Source organism: Podarcis bocagei, assembly GCF_964188305.1.
Source record: "Podarcis bocagei genome assembly, chromosome: 4".
Taxonomy (NCBI): Eukaryota; Metazoa; Chordata; class Lepidosauria; order Squamata; family Lacertidae; genus Podarcis; species Podarcis bocagei.
Genome location: NC_138128.1, coordinates 71,611,711 through 71,639,447, shown reverse-complemented (window position 1 = coordinate 71,639,447; position 27,737 = coordinate 71,611,711). Strand labels below are relative to the sequence as shown.

At 42.9% G+C, this 27,737-nt stretch overlaps 1 protein-coding gene across 2 annotated transcripts in view; it reads left to right on the top strand.

Annotated features, from left to right (window-relative positions):
- The first annotated feature begins 1,137 nt into the window (after positions 1-1,137).
- The window catches only part of MCU (mitochondrial calcium uniporter), an 85,238-nt gene continuing 58,638 nt past the window's right edge, over positions 1,138-27,737 (top strand). Inside the window, exon 1 of one of the 2 annotated variants that reach the window (XM_081189782.1) lies at positions 1,138-1,356. In XM_081189782.1, the coding sequence (XP_081045908.1) occupies positions 1,210-1,356 (147 nt within the window). In that variant the 5' untranslated portion in view covers positions 1,138-1,209. The remainder of the gene's footprint in view (positions 1,357-27,737) is intronic. The other variant, XM_081189783.1, reaches the window with a different exon arrangement.

Sequence of the window (27,737 nt, the reverse complement as noted above, 5' to 3'; positions counted from 1 at the left end):
ATACTTCTTGTCTACTTCTTCTAGAAGCCAAATTCCACAATGGCAGCCGCAAATTCTATTGCCACGAGGGGGTCAGTCCCATTGAACTCAATGGCCGGCAGCAAAATTGCACACTTTGATTAGAACCCATCTCTTAATCTGAAATTGAACAGGCATCACCCCAGCTCCTCCCTGCCAGATTCTAGATATTCTTAAGAGCTGCACTCTTAGGCTTCCCTTTTCTTGATTTTGCAGCTCATATGCAGAATTCTGGGAGACTGTAGACTTAAACTCCGTGGCGGCTCCTTTATATCTCTCACGATGGGAGGTCCCCTCGGGGCAGAGCAACGCCTTTTCATTCTGCCGCCTGCCAACAAGCCTTCCTGCCTCCACAACCTCCAGGGATGGACGTGGCTCCCCTGCTCCTCCCGCCCTTGGCTGCTCTGAACGCTTCCGAGGAGAAAAGCGTGGGCGACACCTTCGAGGGAGCCAGGGAGCGGATCCGGCAAAACGAGGCATCTCGCGCATTCTGCACCAAAAGGGCGAGACCGAAATGCCTTCATAAGCAGCCTGACGTCGTTTGGGACAAAGTACAATCTCAGACGGCAGGCTTCTTTCTGACTGCATTTACGCATTTGATCTTCGCGTTTGCCGAGCGCTTTCCCCAATAGCCAGGCATCGAACAGCAGCCAAGGGTGAGATTTCCCACCGGCGCAAGCTTCACCACGTCTACTCAGAAGTAATTCCTACTGAATTCAATGGAGGGGGGGGGGAGGTCAGGACTGCAGTCTAAACCCTTGAGGACTCGAGGCTGGGATCGCAACACCCACTTTTTACGCGTCTCCACAGGGCACCCCCTCAGCCTCTACCTGAGCTAGGCGCGCCTCCTAATAAGCCGCCCGGTTCGCGCTCAGTTCTCCCTCCCTGTTTCTCCCGCCCCTGCAACTCCTCCGTTGACGGACAGCTCCCGAGGCGCCTTGTCCCGCCCTCCCTTCCCAGCTCCTCGGCGGCGATTGGCGGCGGGCTTGGCCGGGGATTGACACGCCGTGCCCGCGCCCTCCAGCGAGGGCGGAGCCGCGCGATTGGCTGGTTCCGTGTGTGTGTGTGTGTATGCGCGCGCGCACGCGGGGAGTGGCGGCGGCGGCGGCGGCGGCGGGGACTCTTCCCCGCCCCCTTCCAGCAACCCCGCAGCGCTGCCTGCCGGAGAGCGGGGCGGCTTCCAGTTGAGAGATGGCGGCCACCGCGGGCAGATCGCTGCTGCTCCTCCTCCTCTCGAGGACCCCCGGCGGAGGAGGAGCGGCGCTGACAGCCGCCGGCTGCTTCCCGGGGCTGGGGAGGCACCGTCAGCAGCAGCAACAGCAGCAGCGGCACCGGACGGTGAGTGTCCCCCTCCGGGCGGAGGCCGGGAGCGGGACGGCGGGACAGGTATTGCCAGGGCAAGCCAGGAGGAAGGGACTCCGCTGCCCTTCCTGCGAGGCGCTTGGGGGGTTGGGGGACGCGGGACGTGCCCGGTGCCGCCGCCGCCGCCGCCCGTCGGAGCCTCCTGGCTCTCCCCTCCTCCCGGGCAGCCCAGCCCTTTCCAGGGTCCGCCCCGCCGGCGGAGGGACCGCCCGCCCGGGAGCAAGGGCGACCCCTTCCTCCCTCCTCCCCGTTGGGTTTCCCTGGGCGCTTTCGTGCCTTTCCTGCTCCTCCTCAGCAGCGGCGCCTCGGACAGATCAATGCACCTCGCGCGGCTGGCTGGCTGGCAAGGGAGAGCGAGAAGGCGCTGCAGGCTGCGGCGTGCAGGGGCAAAGAGGCGGAGGAGGGAGACGCCGGCGCTGCTCCTGCTGCAGCAGCAGCAGTGACTTGGAGGAGTCTTTGCTTGCTTGCTTGCTCCCCCCTCTCCTTCCCTCCCCCTCTTCTCTATCCACCCCGGTGCTGCATCCCCTTTTTATCTTAGCACACCAGCCGTGGCCCTCCTTACGTGGGCCCGTCTTAACTTGATGACAGGCTGAAAAGGGGCGGGGGGTTCACAAGTTGCTCGCGAAGGAGCGTTTTTGGATGGGGGGGGGAGGACATTGGCTTGGTTCCAATTTTTCATTCCAAAGGGACAGGGTCAGGAAGCCTGCTGGTCGATTTCCTTCTTAATTCACCCCTTCGTTCCAGGAAGGGAAAGTCAGTGGGGAAATGGCACAGGGGTCTTTCCGCCTCCCTCCCTCCCTCTTCAGGCTTCTTAGAGCGACAGTATGTCGTGGCTGCATTCCAACCAGTGATTCCTCCCAGTTGTAGGAAGTCTTCTGTCCCCCTGCCCTTTCTCCTGAGAAAGTTATCTGTTAAGCTGAATCAATGCAGAACCAGGCTGAGCTGAATGCAAATCGCTGTGCAGCAGCGCTCCGTTGTCTGAGGCTTTTTGCCTGTAATGTTCCCGTTGTCGAATGACTGGAGTGCATTGGTCTGTCAGGATGGGTGAACTCAGGACTGGGATGGAATCCAGCTGATCTGAAAGTTCAGTTACCTCTGGCAGCAGGGAATCTGCACATGGCAGCCAAGAGTTCACAAGCGAAACTGTAAAGATGATACAAAGGTTGTATGTTTGTGTGTTGGCCTGTTGCTGAACTTTTGTGGAGTACTTCCCCATGGCTACTATGGAAGCTTTGGCGTCTTCCTAGTTAAGCCCCACTTCCTGGTCTTATGGTTGCATTCAATTAAACTATGTAGTGTGGATCGTATTTCAGCGTGTCTAGGGAAATTCAGTCAATGTAGACTTTTATGTAATGATAAATGTCAGAGCTGCTATGTTGCTCCCTCCACCCAAAGCTCTTTAAAGGATTCTCTGCAGCAGCCTGTTAGGAAGTCCTTGCTCTCCTGTGATCTAAAAGGCCAGCCAGCGTTTTAATTAAGTTGCTCAAATAAAACTGATGAAATGTACACTATAGAAGCAATTTTGATGGAACTAGAGAAGAGCACAAGGCCCCATGTATGCGGTTCATCCAGATTTTACTACGCTATATTCTTTTGTTCTGTCAGGTTCATAAACACTTTGTGTTGGTTTAACACTGAGTACAGGGAAATGACTTTCAACCACATATGCCAGAATAAGTTTGATATAGCCTACCATAATAGCTTTTTGTTTTGCAACGGTGAAACAGGTCAAAGCCGCTATGCAGAAATGAAATTTTCAACAAGATAGTAAATGGTAAAGTGGCTCGTAACGAAAACTTACTCACATCGAGTGATCTTAGTAATTTTCCTCCTTCGAAAGTTGTAAAACTTTGCAAATCTGGTATACCAAGATCTCAGGTAAATAGGTTCCTTGTTCTACTTGACATTTAATGCTTTTATATCTCATAACTTTTACTTTTTGCGACCTGCGGTTTTGGCATGTTAGGCCAAATGCAGAAGAATAAGTCATTCTAATGAAACAGGTGTCTTATTCAGGATCTGCTAGACTTCATTACTTTAGCTAAATGTTGATAACAGAATCTAACAGAAATATAGTATTAGGCTTAAGTATAAAAAAGCTTCGAAAAGTAAACTATTGTGTTGTGTGTCCCCCCCCCCCCAATCTTAATGATATCGAAGGGAGAGATTTATTGATGTATTAATAGGTCACTGATCACAGTCAACCAATGGATCATCTTTGTTACTGGACTGTGTTGCTGGGAAATCAAATTGCGTTTGATGAACATGGCTGCATGGGTTATTTACTGCTGGTGTAACAATAAAATCAGGAATGCATTTGAAACACAAAACAGCTTATTTCAATGCTCTTCTTTTCAGATTATTTTGTTTCATTTTCTCCATGTCACAATCAATCATTCTCAAGCCATAAAGTCTACATGATGTTTGAGAAAAACAGGCCAGTTGTGTCGTGTGTTCACTTTGTTTCAAGGTTATATTAATTTTTTTCCATTGAGCAATCATCCTGTGTATGCAGTAGATGGCACTCTGCATTGTGCTGGTGGTTTGTAGGAGACCAGGATAGTCTCTGACGACTTGGCTATTCTAGTATGCGATGGGAAGGAATGCTGAAGTTGACTGACCTGTATCTGGCAGGTAGCTCATGGATCTCTATGGCCTCTATGGTCAGGTGGAAGAGCCTCCTCTAGTTGACCTGGCAGAGTACAGATTTTTAATCAGGTTGGGAAAGCCAGAGATAGGCAGCTGGGTCCTGTTTGTACTGCTGATGACAGAAACCAGTATGCTCTCAAAAGCATTTGGTTATATGGGTTTGACCCTGTGAGTGAGATGGCTTGCCACTTGCTATCGGCTTTTTAAGATGGAGGGACAACCGTAAAGCCAGTGAACTTTACTTATTTGTCCTCTTTCTAGCGAGATAGGCAGATTTCTCATACGCATGCCTGCTCGTTCATGAGCTCCTGCCCATCTTCTGCGTGCTGTTTTTTGCACTGCGTAAGGTATCCTTTTTTTATCCATATGGTTAAGGAATGTGGTTTCTGTAATGAATGATAAACAAATTGAGGGAACACCATGTGACTTCTTGGGAACTGGAAGAATTCCTTCAGTGCCTCTGCTTTCTGCAAACCATACGAAACTAGTGCATCTGTTGTCAGCCTAGAAGTATAGAACTCCAACATGCTGCCTGTGTATGTAAGGGGTGGACTTTCTCCTTGCCCTGGCTTAGCACAACATTGAGGCTATGGTGTAGCTGCCCTGGAAACCTCAACTTGGCTAGCAGATGCATACCGGGATTTGCAGTTCACCAGGGAAATATCACCTCCTGGTGGATGGATTAAAGAGTACATAGTGACAACATTTGTCACAGTAGTGTGACAACTGTTACAACTGACCAAAATGTCACAAAACAAGTCCAAAGGTAGGCGTTACACAATTGCAGTAGTTCTCAAACTCTGCCCCCACCCCCCGGGGCCACACTTTCAGAATAAAAAGCAACAAAAACACACCAAGGTTTTTGGTGATAACAATGGAAAACAAAACAAAAAACAATTCCTAGCAGGGCTTCATCTATAACATAGAACACAGCTATTTTATAATAAAACAATGCAGCTACATAAGAACAGGAATCATTCATCACAATAATATAATTATAAACAAGCCTCTTACATATGTATACAAACTCAATGAGAGGTATAAGCTTTAAGTATCACTTGTCGCTCTAGCTCTGATTTTGCAAATAGAAAAATGTTTTTGATGAGCATGGTGTATTATACTATACTATACTAAAATGTCGCTTTTGATTGTCCTGGAATCTTCCTGCCGCACTTACCATCCTTTCCTGCCGCACCCTTTGAAAAACCACTGCAAAATTGTGACTGTTTGATTGAATCCATTTTTCTCCTTGGTATCTGTGCTCAAATAGATTCTGCATCTATAGTTATAACTAAGGAAGCATATTCTCTGACAGTCCCCTGATTAGATCCATAGCTCCTTAGCTTCATTCAGAAAGTCTGCTGCATCACAAATCTTCAGATCATGCCTGTGGGACATATTCAAAGTAAATCTTTGAAAACAGTACTTAACAAGGCCTAGTTAAAGAGCAGATTAAAAAAACACAAAAAAAAACAGACAGGCATATAGCATTCTTTTCCACACACAAAAAGATAAGATTTTTTATCTGAGAAGCACAGTCAAGGCTATGAAAAATGGGGGAAGGGTACATTCTGGGATGTACTCTGCTATGTCCCCAGGTGAACTTTTGAATCTGCTCTAGGGTTAGTGATTTCACTCAAACTGAGCTGTAATTCCTAGTTTTCAAGTAAACTTGTGGAGATTTTCCAGTGTGGTGTAGTGGTTAAGAGCAGTGGACTCGTAATCTGATCAACCGGGTTCGCTTCCCTCCTCCTCCACATGCAGCTGCTGGGTGACCTTGGGCTAGTCACACTTCTCTGAAGTCTCTCAGCCCCACTCACCTCACAGAGTGTTTGTTGTGGGGGAGGAAGGGAAAGGAGAATGTGAGCCGCTTTGAGACTCCTTCAGGTAGTGATAAAGCGGGATATCAAATCCAAACTCTCTTCTTCTTCTACGCAAATAAGGGGATTGTGTGTGTGGTTTTGGGGGGAGCATTTTGCTATGGTGAATGATAAATGCGTTCCTGTCTGTTTTGCTGCATGCTGACCCAGCCCTTGCCAACCGGGTGCCCTCCAGATGCTGTTGGACTAAAACTCTCATCAATCAGTGTTAGAAACTCAGATATATAAGCCTGGTGCCAAATGGCTCCTTAAAACAAGGTCACAGTTTCCAAAGTGGAATGACTTGTTGCCATTTTGGGACAAGACTGCTCTAAAGTCTTTATTTTTTCAAATGATGGGACTGACTCTGATTGATTATCAGCTAAACATCTGGCTAGTTCAGATGACACCCTTGAGCTAGGTGAAGAACCTTCAGAACTTAAAGAAGAAAAGTCACTTGATCCAGGGACAGTCCACATATATATTGGCTTGTCGCTACAGGATGTGGTGTTTAGTGTGTGAAAACAGTCAAGATCCAGTGATCCCCAGGTATGCACCTCCAGATGGTGGAGATGTCAGGCATTCTGGCATCTGGTTTACAGCCAGGTGCAAAAGGCACCTGGCTAGTTTTGAACACTGCCCATCATCGCCAGCAAGCACAGCAAGCTGCTGTTGATTGGGGTTGATAGTAGCAATAATACAACTGGAGGGTGCTGGGTTGCTGAACACTGGACTAATGGAAAATAACTCACTTGCTAATTCAAAGAGGATGTTAACCCATATTTCTTCTATGGACACAAATTCAATAAGAGCAGAATGGGGGCTGTCAAAACTACACGTAAGCAAGATCCATACATTTGTAGTCAACTGTGTGGCTTGAAGATTTGTGACTGTGCATATGCAGCTGCTATTTGTTATTGTCTGCTCGTATAACATATACACTTTTTACATTGGCTTTACCTGACTGACTGGTGAAGCTTTTCTAGATTTTCATTGAGTTCACCCCACCCCCCATTTGTAATTAAGGATTGTTTTCCTGCACGTGCATATTGATGGGGAGCTGGGATACAGGGAAGAAACAGCTGGCTGCTTTTTGGTGGAAAACTCAAAAAACGGAACCTGTAAATGAGATGCTTTGATTGGTTGAAAGCAGCGGGCACTGTAAAAAGTTATAATGGAACAACTTGGTGTACTTAAAGGAGGGGGACATGAGAAACATAGATCTAAACAGATGCTTGCAGCTCCTTTAAGAAATCTATTAAGGCATATCTTTCAGTGGACTGTAGTCAAGTTCTTCAGATGTTTGAAGCATTATCCTCCATTGGCAGGTGTAGAGATATGGAGGAAAAATTGTAAACAGTGAGGTCAGAGGGAGATGATATGCCAAAAAAAAGCAGCAGATGGACAATTAAGTTAAAGTCTAAATGTACATAAAATGTATCAACCAAATATCACCTGTGATGATGCTCTGTTACTTCTGTCCTATGCTACAAATTTATATGTTTGCCAGCCATTTGTCTGACCCTTCATCTGTCTTGACAGCTTTAACTCATTTTGGTTTCTTTCTTATTCAGTTAAACATGCCTTACTTAATAACATCTTGAACTTGGCTTCCTCACTTAACTTGTTCCACCCTTCATGTCCCTCCACCCATGGCAACAACCATCTGCTTGTGGTAGAGTGTGCTCAGAGCTTTGTGCACACAGCCTGCTGTTGCATTTGACATTTTGCAGAATGAGGCAAGAAGATATTAAACAACTCTTTGTTTGGTTGGGATCCTTCCTTTTCCTTTCACCCCCCCCCCCGCCCCCTGCCACACTTGCTTCAGAGGTGAATCTGACAGAAATTAGCAATTACATCTGGAAAGTGGTTAGTGTTCTCAAGAATCTGGTGGGTCAGAGGACCACAAGTCTCATTACACATGCAAGAGAGATGCCTGGGTGAGAGGCAGTAGTTTCTCTGGTGCTGTATCAGGTTTTTTTGAGGCTCCACATGGCACTTCCTGACTCACTTCCACTTTCTTTTTCCTGCCCTGTTTGTTGGAAATATGTGTGTGTGCTTTATGGGAATAATGTCTGCTTCAGAAATACCGTATTTTGCGCCCCATAAGACGCTCCGGCCCATAGGACGCACCTAGTTTTTTGGGGGGGAAATAAAGAAAAAAAATTATTTCCCCCCCAGGTGCAGGGCTGGAAGAACCAGCTCGGGGAACTGTGGGAAGGCACGCTCTGCCTCCCCGCTGTCCCCCGAGCTTGTGGGGCTGGCGATGGGGAGAAGTGCGCTGATCCCGCGACTGCAGGCAGCTCTGCACCACCATCCGGAGCGGGGCGGGACTTAGCGCCCCGCTCCGGATGGCGGCACAGATCTGCCTGCAGTCCCGGCACAGCAGGCAGCTCTGTGCCGCCATCCCGAGCGGGGCGGGACTTAGCGCCCCACTCCCGATGGCCGCGCAGAGCTGTGCTGAGCCGGGGACTGCAGGCAGCTCTGCGCAACCCTCGGAGCCGGTCTCCCGAGGGTTGCACAGAGCTTCCTGAAGCCTGGAGAGCGAGAGGGGTTGGTGCGCACCGACCCCTCTCGCTCTCCAGGCTTCAGCGAAAGCCTGCATTTGCCCCATAGGACGCACCCAGATTTCCCCTTCATTTTTGGAGGGGAAAAAGTGCATCCTATAGGGCGAAAAATACGGTAACTATGAGTGAGAGAAGCCAAGCCAAGCCAAGGCTACTTCAGATGTATGTTTCCCCACACGAGAGCTGCTTACAAATGTTATTGCTCCAAGGAGCAGGGCGCTACATTCCTTAATAATCAGTACAATCTGAGGGCATAGTGTAGTAGTAGTAGTAGTAGTAGTAACACTTGGGTGATATTTGGAAATGAGTGAAGAGTGTGGGCAGGGAAACTATTTTAAATGCTTTCAAGTAACAGCCACTGCTCTTTTTAACAGAATGAACATTTCAAAGTTGAGGTCACCTGGGCGAACCAAGTGCCTAGGATTTCTCCTTGTCTAGATGATATTGATGAAACACAGTCACAACAAAACACAAGCATCTTCTAGTTATGCTGCCACATATCTGAAATAATGCATATCGTTTACAAAACAAAAATCATACAACTGGATGCCTCACTCACTGCTAGGTGGTTTTATCTAATGCTAGTAAATATTAGCACCAACACTTGGTTACTTAACGGGATTTTGTAGCCCATGTGGTCATTCTCCTTGTGCAATAGACCTCTATTTGCCCAATGGAACACCCCCTCCTTTGCATCCCCTCTCACCTTCAAAACCTGTTCCAGAGGTGGGAAATCCTTGGAGTCAATTTTGGGGGTGCACAGGGAGAAGAGAGGAAGAAGAAGCATGAGTGGAAAACTCTATCTGTGTGTGGTGTTGGATACAACCTTGAATCAAGCCAATTAATTAAAAAAGACAAAGAACCCTAAATACTGAATTACTTATTTATTCTTGGGATGTCTAAAAACTGAATCTCTTCCCAAGCTATTTTGGATCCAATTTTCTTTTTGTTTTGCCCTGGCATGACTAAGGATTAGGCAAATGTATTGCAAATGGAAACTTAAGCATCCCTGACCATCCATAATGGCAGCATTCAACACACAAACAAGTTAAAAGCAATCCCTCTGGAAAGTCTCTGTGGGCCTCATAAGCTCAGCTGTAATGCCCTATAATGGATCACCGTGAACTTGCTGTTGTCGAAATGTTAAGGTGGAATTGTTGAGTAGAGTTCACAGATAATAAGCACAAAATCATAGAATTGTAAAGAAGTATTGAGACTTATTTTGGATGGTCCATTGCTTTAACATAAGTTCCCAAGGCATCTCATTTGGCAAATATGCCGGTCCCTGGTGGTATGGAACTTCAAGGCAAGGCTTTGTTAAGGCTGTTTGGATGGCTGTTCATGCTGCCATGTGGTTGCAATTGCTCTGCAGCAGAAGGTAACTGTTCAATGAGGAATTAAAGGGTTCTGGACAACATAGTTTAACAGCATTTTAGTCACATTGCAGATGCTAATGTTTTAATTTCACCAGCAATGGTACCAATGCAAAACTGATTTCTTGAGAGGTGTGGTATTGCTGATATGCAACTGGTAATCAGAATAACAGAATTATTTTACTGTTGATTTAACTTTACAACCCACCTGTAGGAAAAGAAATACCTTTATACCTATTGAGCGCAAGGCTTTTGGTTATTAAAATGCAGACAACTCAATGGTATTGATAGAATAAACTTTGTGGCAGTTCCTGGAGAACAAACTTCCTAATGTGTTAATATATGGCATATTGGAATTATCAGGTGCAGTATCAAGAAAGCTTGAATCTTGAAGGACACTTTACAAAATGAAACAGAAGTATTCAGCTAGTTAGCAATTATGGCAAAGCCAAATTGTCCCTATCCTTCAATAGTACTGTATGATTTATCCAAAGAGGTTATGTGTCAATTCCAAGTCCGGCTTCTGTTCCTGAAGTATGTTTTCAGCTTAATAGCAGTAATACATTACTTCTATTTAATAAAGTATTGGACTGTGAACTCGCCAACTGATCCTTTTATAATTCTTGGCAGGAAAAGACAGAATGCTCCTATCAGACTGCTCTTGGAGTTGAAGTCCAAGAACTTATTCCATGCTCTAGCATTTTTAATGTCCATCTTGATCCTTGATATATGACCCTTGTTATGTATTCTGATTTTAAGGTGGAGCTGTTTTCATAGTACATGTAAAAATGTCATGTACTACCTGCTGCTCTTGTGAACTTCTTTTGAAACATGTTCGTTGACTGCCAGATGTGGTGTAGTGGTTAAGAGCAGTAGTCTTGTAATCTGGTGAACCAGGTTCGCATCTCCGCTCCTCCACATGCAGCTGCTGGGTGACCTTGGGCCAGTCACACTTCTCTGAAGTCTCTCAGCCCCACTCACCTCACAGACTGTTTGTTGTGGGGGAGGAAGGGAAAGGAGAATGTTACCCGCTTTGAGACTCCTTCGGGTAGTGATAAAACGGGATATCAAATCCAAACTCTTCTTCTTCTTCAGATTACTTTTTATGTCCAATTCAAAGTTCTGGCCTTTTTAAAGCCATAAATGGTTTTGAGTAACTCGGGAAGCATCTTAATGAAGCTTGAGGGCTCTGAACTTTTCTTCTTTTTTAATGTGACTTCAGCTGTTAAATTAAGCAACTGTTTGCTTGTGTTCTTCAGTTGATTCTTCTTTCTAGCTGATTTACCACCTCAAAACCATGCCAAGAATCAGAATTGTTTCAAATTAGGTAGCCTAATTGAGATTATTTTTGTTGTATGAACAGTATTGTTAATAGCTTTTGCAACTCACTTAGAGTTCTTCTGCAATGAGTGTTAAGAGCAAATAATTGTCTGTTGTGAGTTAATATTTAAAGAAAAAATGGTATTATGTTTTTAAGAGCCTTCTAGGACAGGGTTTCCCAAAGTTGGGTCTCTAGCTGTTTTGGGGCTACAACTCCCATCATCCCTATCTTGCGGGACCAGTGGTCAGGGATGGTGGGAATTGTAATCCAAAAACAGCTGGACACCCAAGTTTGGGAAACCCTGTTCTAGGATCTAAGACAGGACACTCTATGTTTGTCCTCTTGTCCTTGAGCCAGTTTTCACACTATTCTGATTGGCCACCTGATAGAGAAAATAAAAATGACTGTATTGAGGAACTAGAACTTTTGGCTTTCTTACCAGAAAATTTGCATATGAAAATAGAAGTTATGAAAATGGTGATATGCTGGGTTGAGTACCAAGCATCTTGATCAGGTAATAGATCTGTTGCTGGACTCTAGAACTTAATGTTGTTGTTTAGTCGTTTAGTCGTGTCCGACTCTTCATGACCCCATGGTCCAGAGCACGCCAGGCACTCCTGTCTTCCACTCCCTCCCACAGTTTGGTCAAACTCATGCTGGTAGCTTCGAGAACACTGTCCAACCATCTCATCCTCTGTCGTCCCCTTCTCCTTGTGCCCTCCATCTTTCCCAACATCAGGGTCTTTTCCAGGGAGTCTTCTCTTCTCATGAGGGGGCCAAAGTATTGGAGCCTCAGCTTCAGGATCTGTCCTTCCAGTGAGCACTCAGGGCTGATTTCCTTAAGAATGGATAAGGTTTGATCTTCTTGCAGTCCATGGGACTCTCAAGAGTCTCCTCCAGCACCATAATTCAAAAGCATCAATTCTTCGGCGATCAGCCTTCTTTATGGTCCAGCTCTCACTTCCATACATCACTAAGAACTTAATGTGAGAGTGGGTAAAAATGGGAAAGAGCCCCCACCCCGGGAATACTTCAGATCAGCAGATTTCCCTTTTCTAATTTCTGAATATTTTGGAACAGTTAGTTTCATGATCTTAACGATGTCCGATAAATTCACTTTCTGATTACAAGAATGACATTCCTCATATCTGTTCTTGGTCTCCCCCCCCCCTTTCTTTCATTCCTTAGTATTTCATTAAGTGTACAGTTGAAGCTGGTCTATTCTTCTTATTCTTCAATCTCATTTCTTGCTTGCTGATAGGTTTGGTCCCCACCCAGGCAAAATGCCTCCGCAGATGAGAGTTTTAAATTGATAATGAGTTGACTTCCCTTAATGACAAGCTTTTAAGAAACAATGACTGCAGAGGTATAGCAGGCTTTGTTTCTTGAGATTTACCTCTCAGTTAGTGTTGGAGAGCCAGCCAAAAGTTATGTAGTTATAAATCAAACCACAGGAGTTGAAGAATTGTTGGCTGTCAATAACAGAGAATGGATGCATAAAACACTATCCAAAATGATTGATCATGGTAACATTTTAAAGGTAATTTCCACAAAAACTTATTTCTAGGCATTTGGCAGAACTGAATTGCTTATGTAAAGCAAGTTATATAAATGTAATATAAATTAACATCAAGCAAATAATATAAATTAATCTAATTTAGTTGGCTGCATGCTGCTTACTTGAACAGACTCTGCTTTCAGAGAATATGCAGAGTTCCATGCAGAAGAAAGGGTTTGAGAGAGAGCATATTTGAACTCCTGATTATACATTTCTAGGAAGACAAAACTGGAGTCCCATGTATTTATGGGAACCTGAGACCAGGAGAAGCTGGTCCTTTAGTAGAGACAGATAGTTGTTTGGAATGATGTTGGTAGTCTCTGGACAGTCAGAAGCTTGTATTGTATCTTAGTTCCAGCTTCATAACTTCTCTGCACTTACAGGGCAAAAGAGCTAATCAGTTCTGGTCAGGTAGTCTATGTGGAAAAAAGATTTAACTTGAGGATGAATATTCAGGAACAACACAGTAGACAGCTGTCCATTCAGGGTTCAGTCACTCAGGGTTCAGACACTCTAAAACAGATTATAGAGGTTGCACAACCAGAACCATATCTCGGCTTCTTATTCTGCTTTTGAAACTGACATTAGCCCATGTTTCCCTGGTTCAGATGTTATGGGGAACTCTGCCCTATTGAAAATCAGGGGCTTGGCACCAAAGCTAAGCACATGGCAAGATGGGTCCATTCATCCACAGCTTCATAAACTACGGGTGGTTTCCAAGCTAAGTCAATAAAGTTCAGGCCCCATGGATTTAAATGGGATCTTAAGTATAACTTAATTTGAAGCCAGCACAAAATTAGAACCCAAATCTTAAAACTTCAAGCTGATTTCTACCAGCCAGAATCTTTTTGTGAATGCATCAAAATGTTTTTTTTTTTTAGCAAGTTAAAAGGTATAGAATTCTCCCTGCAAAAGGTCTGCCATCAGTTTGTTGCTGGGCTACAACTCCCATAATGCCCAACCATTTTAGTAAATGGTCAGGGATGATGGAAGTTGTAGTAGTTCAACATCTGGGAACCCAAGGTTGAAGAACGCTGAGTAATACATTCAAATTTTGTAAGACCACCTACAATGCACAGTTAATTCTGAAGAAAGCAGCTCTCCAATTGAAAGCTAACCAGTAGCTTCATAATACAAATCACAATGGGTAGAGCTTTGTTGATTTAATTGTGTAAATAACCTTTATCTTTTTATGCACAATGATCCTCTTGGATTTGGGTGCTGCGAAGGCAAGCATTAAACTGTTTCAAAGCAATCCATATCTGTGTAAAGATTTTACATTGCCAAAATCAGCACAAATAGGAAAATAGGAGTGTTAGAAATACATCTCTGAATTAAAACATTAGTATGGATTAGCATTGCTTTCTACTGAAAAGTCGTTGTTGCTTTGAATGACTAGCTTGCCAGGGGAAAGACTGCTGCACTGATTGGCAGTCCTTCAGCTACTGTTATACATCTTCTAAAAATGCCGAAGCTGCAAAAGGAATGATGTTAAGGAAGCTCTTCAGGGTTTTGAGCTGAAAAAAGGGTGAAATAAAAGCTAGGCTATACAGTAATGTTTGGACATCCTCAGTGCTTTCCTGCTTTGGAGTGAATGTTACCATTTCAGGTTGGGGTTACAAATGTAATTAACTTAATTGGATGTTGAATTAGATTGATCTAAGATGAAGCTGGCTCAGCAATAGTTTGACTTACTTGGCAAGTTGTAGCCAAAAAGCATTTCTTCATCCTTATGTTAAGAAGCTTGGAGCGGCAGTATCCAGCACCAGTCGGCAGAAGATCAGTGTCAGGGAAAGGAAAAAGAAAAACATAGATAATGGAGCTGAAAGAGAATGAGAATCAAAACTTATTTGGATTAATTCCTTTTAAATTACAAGTAGAACTTATTTCTGTTAAGTTTGTTCTATACAATGTATTTTAGGAGAGACTATTACTCTTGTCATGAAGAACATGTTTTGCATGCTTAAGATCCCTACATTAATCTATGGCCTCTCAATTTCAGTGATTTTGGGTAGTGGGGCTGTTCAAATCTGCACCTGGTTGCAGTTGGAGCAAGCAGTAACTGATCAATCTGACTCTGTATAAGCTAGTTAATACATTTAAGTGTAAAAGGAACAAAAGCTTCATTGGGTAACAATCAGTTGCTTGCCAAATCAATCTATAAGAAATACACTAAAAAGACTTCTACAAACCTAGACAGTTTTTGAAGCAAGTTACTCAGATTCCCTGGAGGATGTGGGTGGTGCTGTGGGTTAAACCACAGAGCCTAGGACTTGCTGATCAGAAGGTCAGCGGTTCGAATCCCTGCAGCGGTTCGAATCCCTGCAAGGGGGTGAGCTCCCGTTGCTCAGTCCCTGCTCCTGCCAACCTAGCAGTTCGAAAGCATGAAGTGCAAGTAGATAAATAGGTACCGCTCCAGCTGGAAGGTAAACGGTGTTACTGTGCGCTGCTCTGGTTCGCCAGAAGCGGCTTAGTCATGCTGGCCACATGACCCGGAAGCTGTACACCGGCTCCCTCGGCCAGTAAAGCGAGATGAGCGCCGCAACCCCAGAGTCGGCCACAACTGGACCTAATGGTCAGGGGTCCCTTTACCTTTACCTTTACCTTACTCAAATTCCCAAGTTTCAGCTAGTAATGATCTCATTGTTGAACAACGCATGCACTGGGAACTACTTTCTTTAAGAAGATTCCTGTAGATTCTGCTCCTTAAGGAAAGCTGTATCCTTCTATCCTTTCACAGATAACCTTGGTCCAATCACCATCTCTCTATCTCAAACAACTGTGAGGAGAAAAACAGGAGGGTGGGAAGAATGTGTAATGTTCTAAGCTTATTGCAGGAAAGGTGTGATATAATCTCATAAATAAAAATCATTATTCCTGACCATCGTACAAAACTGGGGCCTATCCCTGTTGTCTTTTCCAGCTCCAGGGCTGAAGCTGCAAAGTGAGGGTAGAAGGTTGCCCCCCTGGCTTTGCTGGTCTTTATCCTCACATCTCTCCTCCCTGACATGAGAAGGAGAGCTGAGGGTTGTGTTCTAGCACTGGGCTGTTAGACGGAAAGATTGATGCTTGGTTTTCGTGCTGGGTTGTGCAATGCTTGGAGGTTCCTCTGCAGTCCCCAGCCGGGGCCATAGCCTTTCCAAAGAGATTCCCTATAGTGCACTTTGTTTCCAAGCACAGTCCAACTGTGGGATGATCCCCAGACACACACACACACACACACACACACACACACACACACACACACACACACCCAGCTCTAAGCTGCAGTGAAAGACTGGGGATCCTCTCACCATGCTTGTCAGAAGGGGGAAGGAAGACTTGAGTGGAATAATGGACTCCTAATGAAAGCTGTCCCTGCTCCCACCCAACACATGACGGCACTGGCAGAGACTCTTGCTTGGAACGAAGGATGGCTTTATTGGAACAAAGCAACAGCACAGACTCGGTAGCAGGTAGAGAGCTATTGCAGCCTAAAACTCTTACCAGGCGAAGGGGCAGCAGGGCACAATGGGCTGGGAGTAAGAGCCAGAGTTCCTGAGTTCAAGAGCAGGGCAAGAAATTCAGGACCACACAGGAGCTATTAATTTCTTCCAGTGGATTTCTCTGCCTTCTTGCCAGCCGAGCTTCTGAAGTTGTAGTGTACTCACTCACAGGATTTCTGTGCCATGCAGGAATGTGGAGCTTGCAGGTGTTCACTACGTCTAGGTAGGTTCTTCAGAGACACCTCCTTGTCCTGGGAGTCAAGGCTGAGCTTGCCTCCCCTTCTCATTCCTGTTCTCCCCCCCCCCAAGCCGTAGGTTGGCATCTTCCCCAGACTCCCAAGATGCGCTCCCCCAGGAGGAGAAGGGAAAGCCAGAGAATCCAAGCTGGAGCCTGATGGAATCTTGGGGCTCACAATAAAAGCAGCCGTTGCTAGCAATAGCATGCGAAACATTTTGTAAGGGTTTTGCTTCCCTGGTAAGTCTTGTAAAGCTCACATTCATTTCATTGGGGTTTGCACAACTTAACTTGCTGGTGGACAGTATCCTATATTTGTTGTTTGTGATAAATTTTCAGATACTCAATTCCCTGTTGAATGAGATAAAAAAAACTGGATTTATTCATTCATCGTATAAAATGGTTGAAAAACAATGAAGGAAAATAAAGGCTTTTTGTATTACAGTTAATAATTTTCCTCCTGTACTGGGGTTTTTCTTTATGAAATTTAACTCTTGCCAAGGTAGCCTTCAGCTTTAGCTACATCTTGCAGCATGCAAGCACAACAGTATAGAACTCAATTCTTCTTGACATTTCATGTTCTGAATTCCTTGGGATTAGGAATGCAAACATACTCTGGAGCATCTTGAAAATTGGATTTTTCAGTTTAAGCATTATGGCTGTCGTGAAGCAAAAACATAGGTTACATACAATTTACACACAGATACAAACACACACATTTGGCAAGCATGCACCCATGCGTAAAACGTCTAACAGCTTTTCCATAAAAGGGACAAAGTTAAAAAACCTTATTGTGCATAGGTTCATTTGAATTGCACAGGCAACAATTATTCCAGACTGACTAAAATACTTAATGTACTGCTCAAAATGTTAAGGGTGATGAAGCATATTGTCTCCAAGGAATCAAAGAACTAATGATTTGTTAAGACTGTTCCTCTTCCATAACTGATGTGAATAATTCAAAATATTATTATTTTAACTACTTGATAGAAGTTGGCTTTCTTAGCAAATTTGTTTCTGTTAAAGCCCAATAGCAGTTAGTGTTTCATGCTGTCAATGCGTCGGAGATTGTATCAAAAGTATTATGGCTTTGGCATTGGTTAGTAAATTTCTGATACTGGCAGCAATTGTGGTACCACCTAGCCTTCTGGGTAGCCACATCATTTTACTATGGGATGGCCACACTGTTGCCTGGAGATAGCAGGTCAGATGATATGATGTCAGTTCTGTGCCATCTTTACTAGTAACCAAGTTATTTCTTGCTCAGTTCAGGATGCTTGGTTTGACCTTGCAAGTTCTCATCTAGGGACGCCAACTCCCTTAGGTAGCACAGCCAATGGTCAGGGCTGATGACCACTGTAGCCCAACACCACACGTCCTTCATTCCAGCCCTGAACTGTCTGAAAATAGGATATATGGAGAATCCCTTTCTTCCATACAAACCCATCCAGGAACTCTGCTTAGCTTCTGAAATTTTTCTTCTTCCCACCATCCAAATATCTGCCAGTGGAATAACTCTATTCTGGTGACAGTAACTGTTTTAATATTTAATTTTAAATTGTTGCAACCCACTCTGGGACCTGCTGGTGAAGAGTGCATAATAAATGCAATATTATTAATTTAATATTTTATATTAATAGTAAAGAGGGTCTTTTCAGTTGTGGCACCCAGGTTTTGGAATGACCTCACTAGTGATGTGTTTTTTGCCTTTTAAAAAACCTGACACTTAAGACACTCCAATAGTGGGATAGTTTTATTATTTCTGTCTGCTCTGTGTTTTAATTACCTGCTTTTATAGTTATGCAGTTTTTATTGTTGTTGAAAGCTGACTTCTTTTTGCTTGCAGAGAAAATCAGCATATATGTTATAAGCAAATGAGCCTAAAAATGTTTATGCTGAAACAGTGCAGCTTGTTAGCATTCTCTCCCTCTGCACATCCCGTAGGAAGGGCATAAAACAGGGTTTCCCAAACGTGGGGCTCCAGTTGTTTTTGGACTACAACTCACATCATCCTTAGCTAGCAGAACCAGTGGTCAGGGATGATGGGAACTGTAGTCCAAAAACAGCTAGAGACCTACGTTTGGGAAACACTGGAAAAGACTTCCTACTCCATATTGTCATGGAACAGTCATCATGCTGTTGCTTAAAAACTTTTAAGCTTGTAACACGTCTTCATATACTCAAGACAAATAATTAGAAGGTCTATTAATATTAAAAGTGGCGTTTCTGTAGTAATAAAATTTAAATTCTTTGTATAGATAGATCTTTAAATCCTCAATGTAGATTAATAGCAATACCCAAAGTTAATTTAATATATTGGCATATTTTCAAAGTGTTTTGCATCAAACCAAAAGCTATTGGAGCTTTCTAAACAAAGAGCTACAAAGAGTGTGCCCACTCAATCACTTTGATTAACAGAATTTGCACTGCCACCGGTGCTACATAGTACCAGTTGCACATTTGTAAGAATTCAATCACTTAGCTACACTTAGGAACTCCCTGCCTGTTGATATCAAGCAGGCATCTTTGCTTTATTCTTTTTGGTGCCTGCTGAAAACATTCCTGTTTTGGCAAGCCTACCCAGACGCTGGTGGGAATTTTAATCTGCTTTTAGTATTTTAAATTTTAGTATGTTTTAAAGTATTGCAATTTTTTCTTGAATTTATTGTTTTATCTTTTTGTAAACCACTTTGATGTGCGTGTTCTGAAGTCAAGCGGTGTATAAATTTTATTAAATAAATATGTGTATAGGTATTTATTTTTCTAACAAGGGGAGGTCCAAGTATTCCCATGCAACATCTGCCCATAATGCCCCACTTCAGGCAAGAAATGCAAATGGTTTCATCCATTTACTTGTAATGCGAATCAGTGGTGGGTTGGTTTTTTAATGTTTTCAGAAGAATCAGATTATAAACAGCAAAGTAGATTGAACATGTCTGCCCAAACTATTTTAAGCATGGGTAGCGGAAAGGGTATTGTGGAATAAATTAAATTCAGATGTTACGGTATATCTCAAATCCTCCTTGTTTGTAGGTGTAGGCTGGGGATCTAATTAATGTTGAAGGAAGATTCATTCTTTCCAGATCGAAACCTTTGGCCCAGTAACTACAGATAAAAATCATATATACAAAAACACTTGTAGTGATGATAAAATACCTTGTTATCAGGGCTTCAGATGCATTGATACTGGTTCCAGAGTCCAATAACAGGAAATGCTAACAATCATTTTCAGACACTATCATTTACTGACAGATTTCTTATACTTTGCCAATAGAGATGATCTCAGTAGACGAGGAACTAAATGCCGGCCCAAATTCAAATAATGTGAGGGAACCTCTGAAACTGATGATGAGAACTCAACAACGTGGTTTATTAAATACTTGAAGCGAAAGCGAGTATAAATCATGGCAAGGAACTCTTTAACCTGAACTTTACTTTTCTGTTCACCCTGAATATCTGAAAAGTAGCAATGTGGGCACTTCAAAATAAGCAGGCAAACAGAAACATTGTATGATTTTATAACTTGTAGTCCAGTTTTATAAGACTGTATCCTGTGAAAAACAAGAACTTCCTTGTTACAGTGTCCAGGCAGTTCTCTACAGAGCAGTCAGTTGGGCAGTGTGGGATTAATTCTACAACTGAATACAGTGGTACCTTGTTTTTAAAATGCCTTGGTATTCAAACGCCTTGGTTCCCAAACGCCAAAACCCCAGAAGTAAGTGTTCAGGTTTTCAAATGTTTTTCGGAAACCGAACATGCGATGTGGCTGTCGACTATTGTTCCGGGGCGCTTGCACCAATCAGAAGCTGCGCCTTGGTTTTCAAACATTTCGGAAGTCAAACGGACTGCTAACAGACTGCATCTGCTAACCACCCATGAAACATCTATTATCATGTCAGGAACAGCTCAAGTGCTTGTCCTTGTCCTCTCCTCTCCTCTCAGATCTCGCCAAGCTGGCCACAACCCCAAATGGGATTCACTAATTTTGCTCAAGATCACAAACAGAAGACAACAGTTCCCTGTTTCTTGTTGAAGAAATGTAACTTTTTACCATATGATTTTCTGCTGCATATGCTGGATTAGTTCAATAGGTAGAAGGGCTGAGAACTTTGAGCAGAGAAGGTTTTGATGCTCACTGTATGGATTGTTGCATGGATTTTGTAAATGGTTAGTCTGGCTCCTTCAGTCTGGGCTCTTGTGTGTTCTCACTTGCTGCCTGAATAAAGCATATTATTCTTACTTCTGGGGACAATTCCCCCTGCCTGGAACTGTTTGCCTAATTATATCTATGGCAGCTCTTCCCACCTCTTCCATTGCTACTTGGAAAACATCTGCTTTCTAGTTGCTTTTTCTATTCTCAGCTTATTGTTCTGCTTTTTTTCATTGTGAGCTATGCCTTTTATCAGTGAACTGAGGAAAGAATGAAACCACCTATCTGAAGGTCAAATATTAACCATTCTGGATAATATCCATCATTGTGGGTGTGTGGAAGACAAGCTTGTACAAGGGCTATGTCCCTCCCTCAAAGCTCCCAGTACCCCCCCCCCAATCAATTCCAGAGAGCCAGGGGGACTTAACATTGTGCAATGACAGTTGTTTGGGAGTCCAAGGGGAGAAGGATCACTTGAAATAGGGAAGAAGAAGATGAAGAAGAGTTTGGATTTGATATCCTGCTTTATCACTACCCTGAGGAGTCTCAAAGCGGGTAACATTCTCCTTTCCCTTCCTCCCCCACAACAAACACTCTGTGAGGTGAGTGAGGCTGAGAGACTTCAAAGAAGTGTGACTGGCCCAAGGTCACCCAGCAGCTGCATGTGGAGGAGCGGAGACGCGAACCCGGTTCCCCAGATTACGAGACTACCGCTCTTAACCACTACACCACACTGGCTCTCAGAAAAACTCTGTGCTGCTGAGCACAATAACTCTCAACCTGATTTTGAGAGTCCTCCTCCTACAATCCAATGCAATGCTTTATTAGTTTTCAGGAAAAACGATCACCCATACAAGCAAAAGAGGAATACATAACTCTAGCAGTAAATAAACCCTGGGTTGTGCTTCATTCCCTCAATTAGTGTTAATGCATAACTGGAGGTCACCAGTCAGGTTCTTTGTATCTGTATAATTGAGAAAACTGACCCAAAGAGCACAAAGGTGGTCTGCTGTAATTACTCCAATGAACTCGAGGGTCAATTTTTCCATTAAGGCCAAGTTTCAAACTTACTGGTGCCAGCCTAGCATTAAACCTGCTTTCAGAATTTTCTGGTATGTGGCAGTGGTAAGTTTGGTCCCTGGAAGCAGAAATGTAATGAGTTCTTTATGTAGTAAATTCGTTGTGGAACCATCATAGATAGAGAGAAGAGCAAGCTTGGGATCCAGTGGAATAGTTTGTCCCACAATGTTGTTAAGTCTCCTAACCCACTGAAGATTATTTTCAGGAGGTACAGAGGCCTTCAAGGGGAGAGAGAAAGGCTGGTTGTGCAAGTTTGTATTTGACTTGGGCACTCTGCTTTTATTGTAAGTGAACTTTGCTTAGTTTCATGAAATGAATATTTAAGGATATCCACCATGTTCTTAGGAAGGGTGCTTAATTTTTAAATTTCACTCAGTTTTATGATGTGTCAGCTAACCTTCTTAAACTGGTGCTGATTGTTGTGTGAAGAAAGAAATAAGGTAACCAAATGGGTAGTAAAGATAATGGACTGACTTTTTGGCTTCTAAAATGCATAACCCAGTGCTGCCTGCAGTTGCTTTCTATTTAGAGTCTTGAATTTTGGCTGTACCATTGGAGCTGTGTCCCTTTTTAATTACATTGTACAGGAAGAGACGAAAAATCCAGTGAAAAGAGCAGTGTCTGCTTGAAATCGGGTTAACTAATATAGCTTTCTTTGGTGGCTGTCCAAGCATTACAGTATTTACTATATTAGGACTGCTTCTGTTCCAAATGCTGTTTACTTTTTAGGTTTGGCCATTATTGGTTCAGTGGAGTCGGTCACTAGGAGATGTTATGTAAACTTGGAGGAGAGTTTCCTGAAAGCAAACGAATAAGATGGTTATTTTGTAAAACCAGTCTCTGTGAAGCGCAGTAATCCTAACTGCTGGCAAGTGATAACTGGTACACTATTCCCTAGATACTCAAACAAATAGGAGTTTCCTTTGTTTTATTCTCCAGATGCCTGCCTTAATTAAAAGGTTCGGGGAAACAGCCAAATTTAGAAAATAATGTTTTCCCCATAGCTTTTCTAATGATCTTGTGCAAAAATTTACCCATCCATGTCCCTTTTTGAAAGGTATGCACATTTAATACCAGTTGGCAATCCACCGCTCATTTACATCAGCCAGTGATAGATTTTTCTGTGTTGTTATATTTATCAAGGCAGCTTACATGGATTCCCTGCACTCCTTTTATCCTCACAACAATTCTGTTAGGGTAGTTTATATTACCTTATTTTATTGAAAATATTTTAGATGCGTACAAAAAACAACACGCAGTTCACATATGCATTCATGATTATATAGCAAGCTCTAGAATGCCTGAGCTTTTAAAATTTATCGGTTTATTGGATTTGTATTCCTCCAAAAACTTGCAATATTATACATAGTGTCTCTCCTCCTCTAAGCCGAAGGATAGCAATTGGCCCAAGGTCACCCAGTGTGCTTCATGGGTTAGTTAGGGTTTAACCCCGTTTCCCCAGTCCTGTGGCCTGCAAGGAGCCATACTTTGGTGGATTGTGTTGGGCAACTCCTTGTCATCTCGTATTAGAATTTTGCCCCTGACATACATGATCCTCACACAGAACCTTGGCATGGTAAACTGCTAAACAGGTGAATCCTGAGATGGCAACTTCAGCTTCACTTTCTTTCCTGGATTTGCTTTGTTGTCCTTTGGACCCCAGGGTTTCACCATAACATTCAAGATGGCTTTCAACAGATGCTGAGGTGCTATTTCATTAATCTTAACTTGTCAAGGTTACTGGGCGATAAATGCGCACAGATGGCTCTTGCAAAATAACCTGGGTTATAACAAGTTTGTTCTTATGAGCGTAGATGCTCCTATAGATAGTTGTTAGGTGGAATAGAAGTGTTAAGGGTGCAAGTGGGTTTCAATATGAGCATGAAGTCTTGAGGGAAATCTTTCCTGCAAAATGGGCAATTTATCCTTTTCCATCCTTCCTCTTAGTATGTCATTTGTGTTAATGCACAAACTGGGCTTCAGTGAAGCCAGATTTGCAAATAGAGCTTTCTGTGAGAGAGTCACATTTATTTGAATCTGAAGTAAAACCAAATTTAAAGAGATGAAATCTCAAAATATATTATTGAATAGTATTTACTGAGATGACAGAAGGTATCAAGGATGTGCAAAATGCTGCAAAATGTCTCGTTTTAGTTCTAACCGCATTGGTTTACAACTGACAAAGTTACGAAAGAGAAGAAAAGTCAACTTCTGGTAGTATATGTGTATTGATGTCGCCCCCTGGTTCTAAGCTCTCAGTTTTGGCAGGAAAAAACAAAAGCTTTAATTCAAATATAGACGTTACAAACCCAATGAAAAGCTCAACCTAGAATACATTTCACTCTACCCACTTCACCCTAGGCAAAGTGAATTCAGTCAGAGACTTGGCAAAATGTTTCTTCATCAGCTCTATTCATTAACACAGAATAGCAACATGAGCTAAAATATTTGGAAATACGGAACTTGAGTAAATGTATCTGGATAATAATGACATGGCCTGCTCTTTAGATTGTCCCCTTCACTTTCTCTAGAGAACTAAACAAATATGCAATCAGTTCTGTCCATGTGGCTTATTGCATATTTCAGAGGAGTCCATTTCTGTTAGGTGTATGTTGCCTTGCTCATAAAGGTTTCTCTGATAAGCATCTGCATAACTTTGGTTGTTTTGTTGTTGGGGGCTGTGTTCTTTGTGTTTTTATCTTTGGGAGAGGTGTAGCCGGTGGTCCTGTTTTGGGGGAAGGTAATGGTGAGCATCAGCAGTTTTCTGTGAAATGGGTATTTTGTGGTACTCATGGCAGTTTCTTATGTTTTCCAATGTCCTTCCAGGCTGGAAGAGGCTGAGGATGCCTGTAGTAATCAATCCACTGAGTAACTGTGGCTTTGAGAAAAGATTCGTGATAAAATTGCATCTGTCATTTCGAAGCCCACAAAATTTGGCTACTTGTGGACAATCCCAAAATGGTGATCACCAGGATCCTGCCATTCCTCTAAAGCAGACATGGCCAAACTTGGCCCTCCAGATGTTTTGGGACTACAATTCCCATCATACCTGACCACTGGTCCTGTTAGCTAGGGATGATGGGAGTTGTAGTTCCAAAACAGCTAGAGGGCCAGGCTTGGCCATGCCTGCTCTAAAGGATATGAAGTTCTTTCCTTTACTCTGGGCTTCAATTTATAGGTGCAGTACAAGGTCAATGATAGTCTCCTGTTCCCCAATAAATCTCTATAAGCTTTGATCTGAAGAGGGTGGTAGTGATAGTTGCCACAATTGTGCTGGGTTTTTGAGGTTGTCTGAAGTATAGCACCTCTGCTGGAGCTTCTTTTTTTTATTATGCATCCCAGAAATGCAGATGATGAAGAGAAGGCCTGGAGAAGGGAAATGGGGATTGTCTCTTTAGCTGTGCTGTGGTAGCCAATATTGGCCTATTAGTGAAAGGACACTTCTGTGGCTGGCTTCCATGCAGTTCTTTTGATCAGAGCTAGGTAGTAGCACACAGGCTTCATCCCTCCTAATACCTTTCAGGACATCAACTGAAGACCTGCTGAGTTCTGTCTCTTTTGTAATGGTATTCTAAAGTACTTAGCTGCATTCCCACAAATGGCTGAGAGGCATTGTGTGGTCTTGCTGTCCCCTGAGACTTCCAGGTATCTCCTCAAGTGCTACATGTGATTTCTTTTTGTTTAATTTTTTATTTTACAAAGCCCAAGTTTTCAGGTTATGTAAGAAGATTTGCAAGTGTATGGAATGAAATGTTTACAAGGTATTAAATGTGCTTTTGCCAAAACATGCTGCTGTACATACCAATCCTGTACAACTATAAAGGCTTAAAGTAGAATGTTGTACCCTTCTGGCTTTATTTGAAACTTAACTCAGCTCAAAAAAGTGTCTCTTAAAATCTCAAGCCAACAATTAGCTCGTGGTGATAGCATCCCTTAGGCTGTCCCTTACTGCCGTTTTTAACAAGATAATAATCCTTTTGGTTCTGAGAACTGGTTTTCCCTGTTGATGCCTTGCACTGCAGTTGTGCAGACGGGCCTGAGTATACAGTCAATTGGTAGCTATTCTTCCACCTTAAGATGACTTCCGCATTGATAACTGAAGATGTCCTGGTTTGGAGAGGCTTTCTTCTGCAGAATCAACACTAAATGGAAGTCATTGGAAGAATGAAGTGATTCAGATCCAAGCACAATTTACGCAATCTTTGTTGGGGGGCAGGAGGAAGGAATTCTTCCTACTTATTTCCCATAGCTTTCATGATCTATTAGATGAAAGTCTTGTTCTTCTACTCCCCTATAAAGGGGTGCAAATCCTAAAGCCTATTATTCATCACCAGGGGTGCCAACTTGAGCAAAATATTTTTTTGGGGGGGCAACTAAGCCCAGCTCTGCAGAATCGATCACAAGACATGGTGTATGCACTGGGCAGTCCAGTCAGATGGACAGAGTACACATAATAAAGTTATTATTATTATTTTATTGGCAATGCCCATCAACTTTGTGGGTGTTCAGGCCCCTTGAATATTTTATGGGGTGTGTGCCACAGAGACCTTGACCCCTAGGAGTTGGCTCCTATGTTCCTCTTGCTTCTCTGCTTGTCCTCTTCTTTTGTTTCATCATCCCTTCATCCACTTGTTCTTCATGGCGCAAAGAGAGGCAAGTGACTCAGAGAATGGTTTCTTCGATTTTTGTTAGCAGACTAACAAAAACAATTTTATTATTTATATGCCACCCATTCAACTGTGTTTCTCCAGCCACTCTGAGCGGCTCCCACTGGTTATAAGTGGCTGTTTTATGCTTTATTTTCCTGCCACTTAGGGACCAGCATTTTAGGGTTACTATTCATAAAGCTTCAGATGTTTCACATGAGTAATATTATGATTCTACAGACTCAATTACATCATTAATTTGAACCATTAATCTTAAACTCTGTGCCTCCCTTTTATTTCAGAGAAAATAAATACAAGGAAGTAAAACAAGTCTTCAACTGTGTGATATCTTTTGTATAGATTACTGTAGGTAATATTGATTTTGGGTGAAAATACATCTATTTGTATTTTCCATGTGCTTGCTAGGAAGCCGCTAATGACTTCTTAGGGAATTCATCCAATAAAGTCAGTGTTTCTTAGCTTCTGAAAGGGCACTTTGCTGTTCCCTACTTTGGGTCTCAAGTCTTTCTGTGTGTTCCATATCTTAGTTATCTATGTTTATTCCAAGACAGAACAGAAGTATTACTAATAGAGAAATAGTATTTCTGATATTTCCTGGCAAATTGTTTTGGGCTTTCTGATTTCTCTTCTTGATAGAATTTCCGCCCCCCCTCCTTGTATTTCCAACTTGTCTGCCAAACAGGTAGTAAAATAAGAACAGGAAAAGTTTTTAAAATGTCAATGCAGCAATTGGCTTTCTCTTCCTTGAAATTTTTTTTTTTTTTACTATTTCATGGTTATGTGGGACGCATGTTTCTTCTGTGTAACTTCTGTTGCTCTTAGACTGATTTTTAATTTGAAAAACATTTGTGTCCTGACTTTCTGTGCCTTTTAAAATATGCAAACTTTCCCTCAAGTTACTCGCCCAAGTGGCAAGAACTGTGGAAAATCCAGATCAACAATAAGCTTTGTGGATTGAAATCAGTACTTCCAGTAAGTTAAAATGTGTCATTAAAGTGGGGAACACAAAGTTCAGGTTTGGACACAATGCCTATCCATTGGTTTCTATTGTGAGCAGTAAGGTCCTACTCATGTTCATGTTTCGTAGCATTCCATTTACTATTTAAAATGCTGTTCCTGGAGTGTCCACCATTCTCAAGTGTGTTTGCCATGCCTTTTTATGTACCGAGTTCCCTTCTCTACCCTTAGGCCAGTTCTGGGTAATGCTGTTGATTTACAAGCTTTATTCAGGTTGTTGAGCTCTATTGGCTAGCTGTCTTCTTAAAGCTGTTTGAATTATTGGTAACAAATCAGTGACGAACTAATTATCCTACATTTGCAAGAAGGGTAGAGTGCAATGCACTTTGGCCTAGCTGCTCCTGTGCCATAAAATTGAATATACCTACCTGCTTGCCTTCTGAGGAGGCTCACATC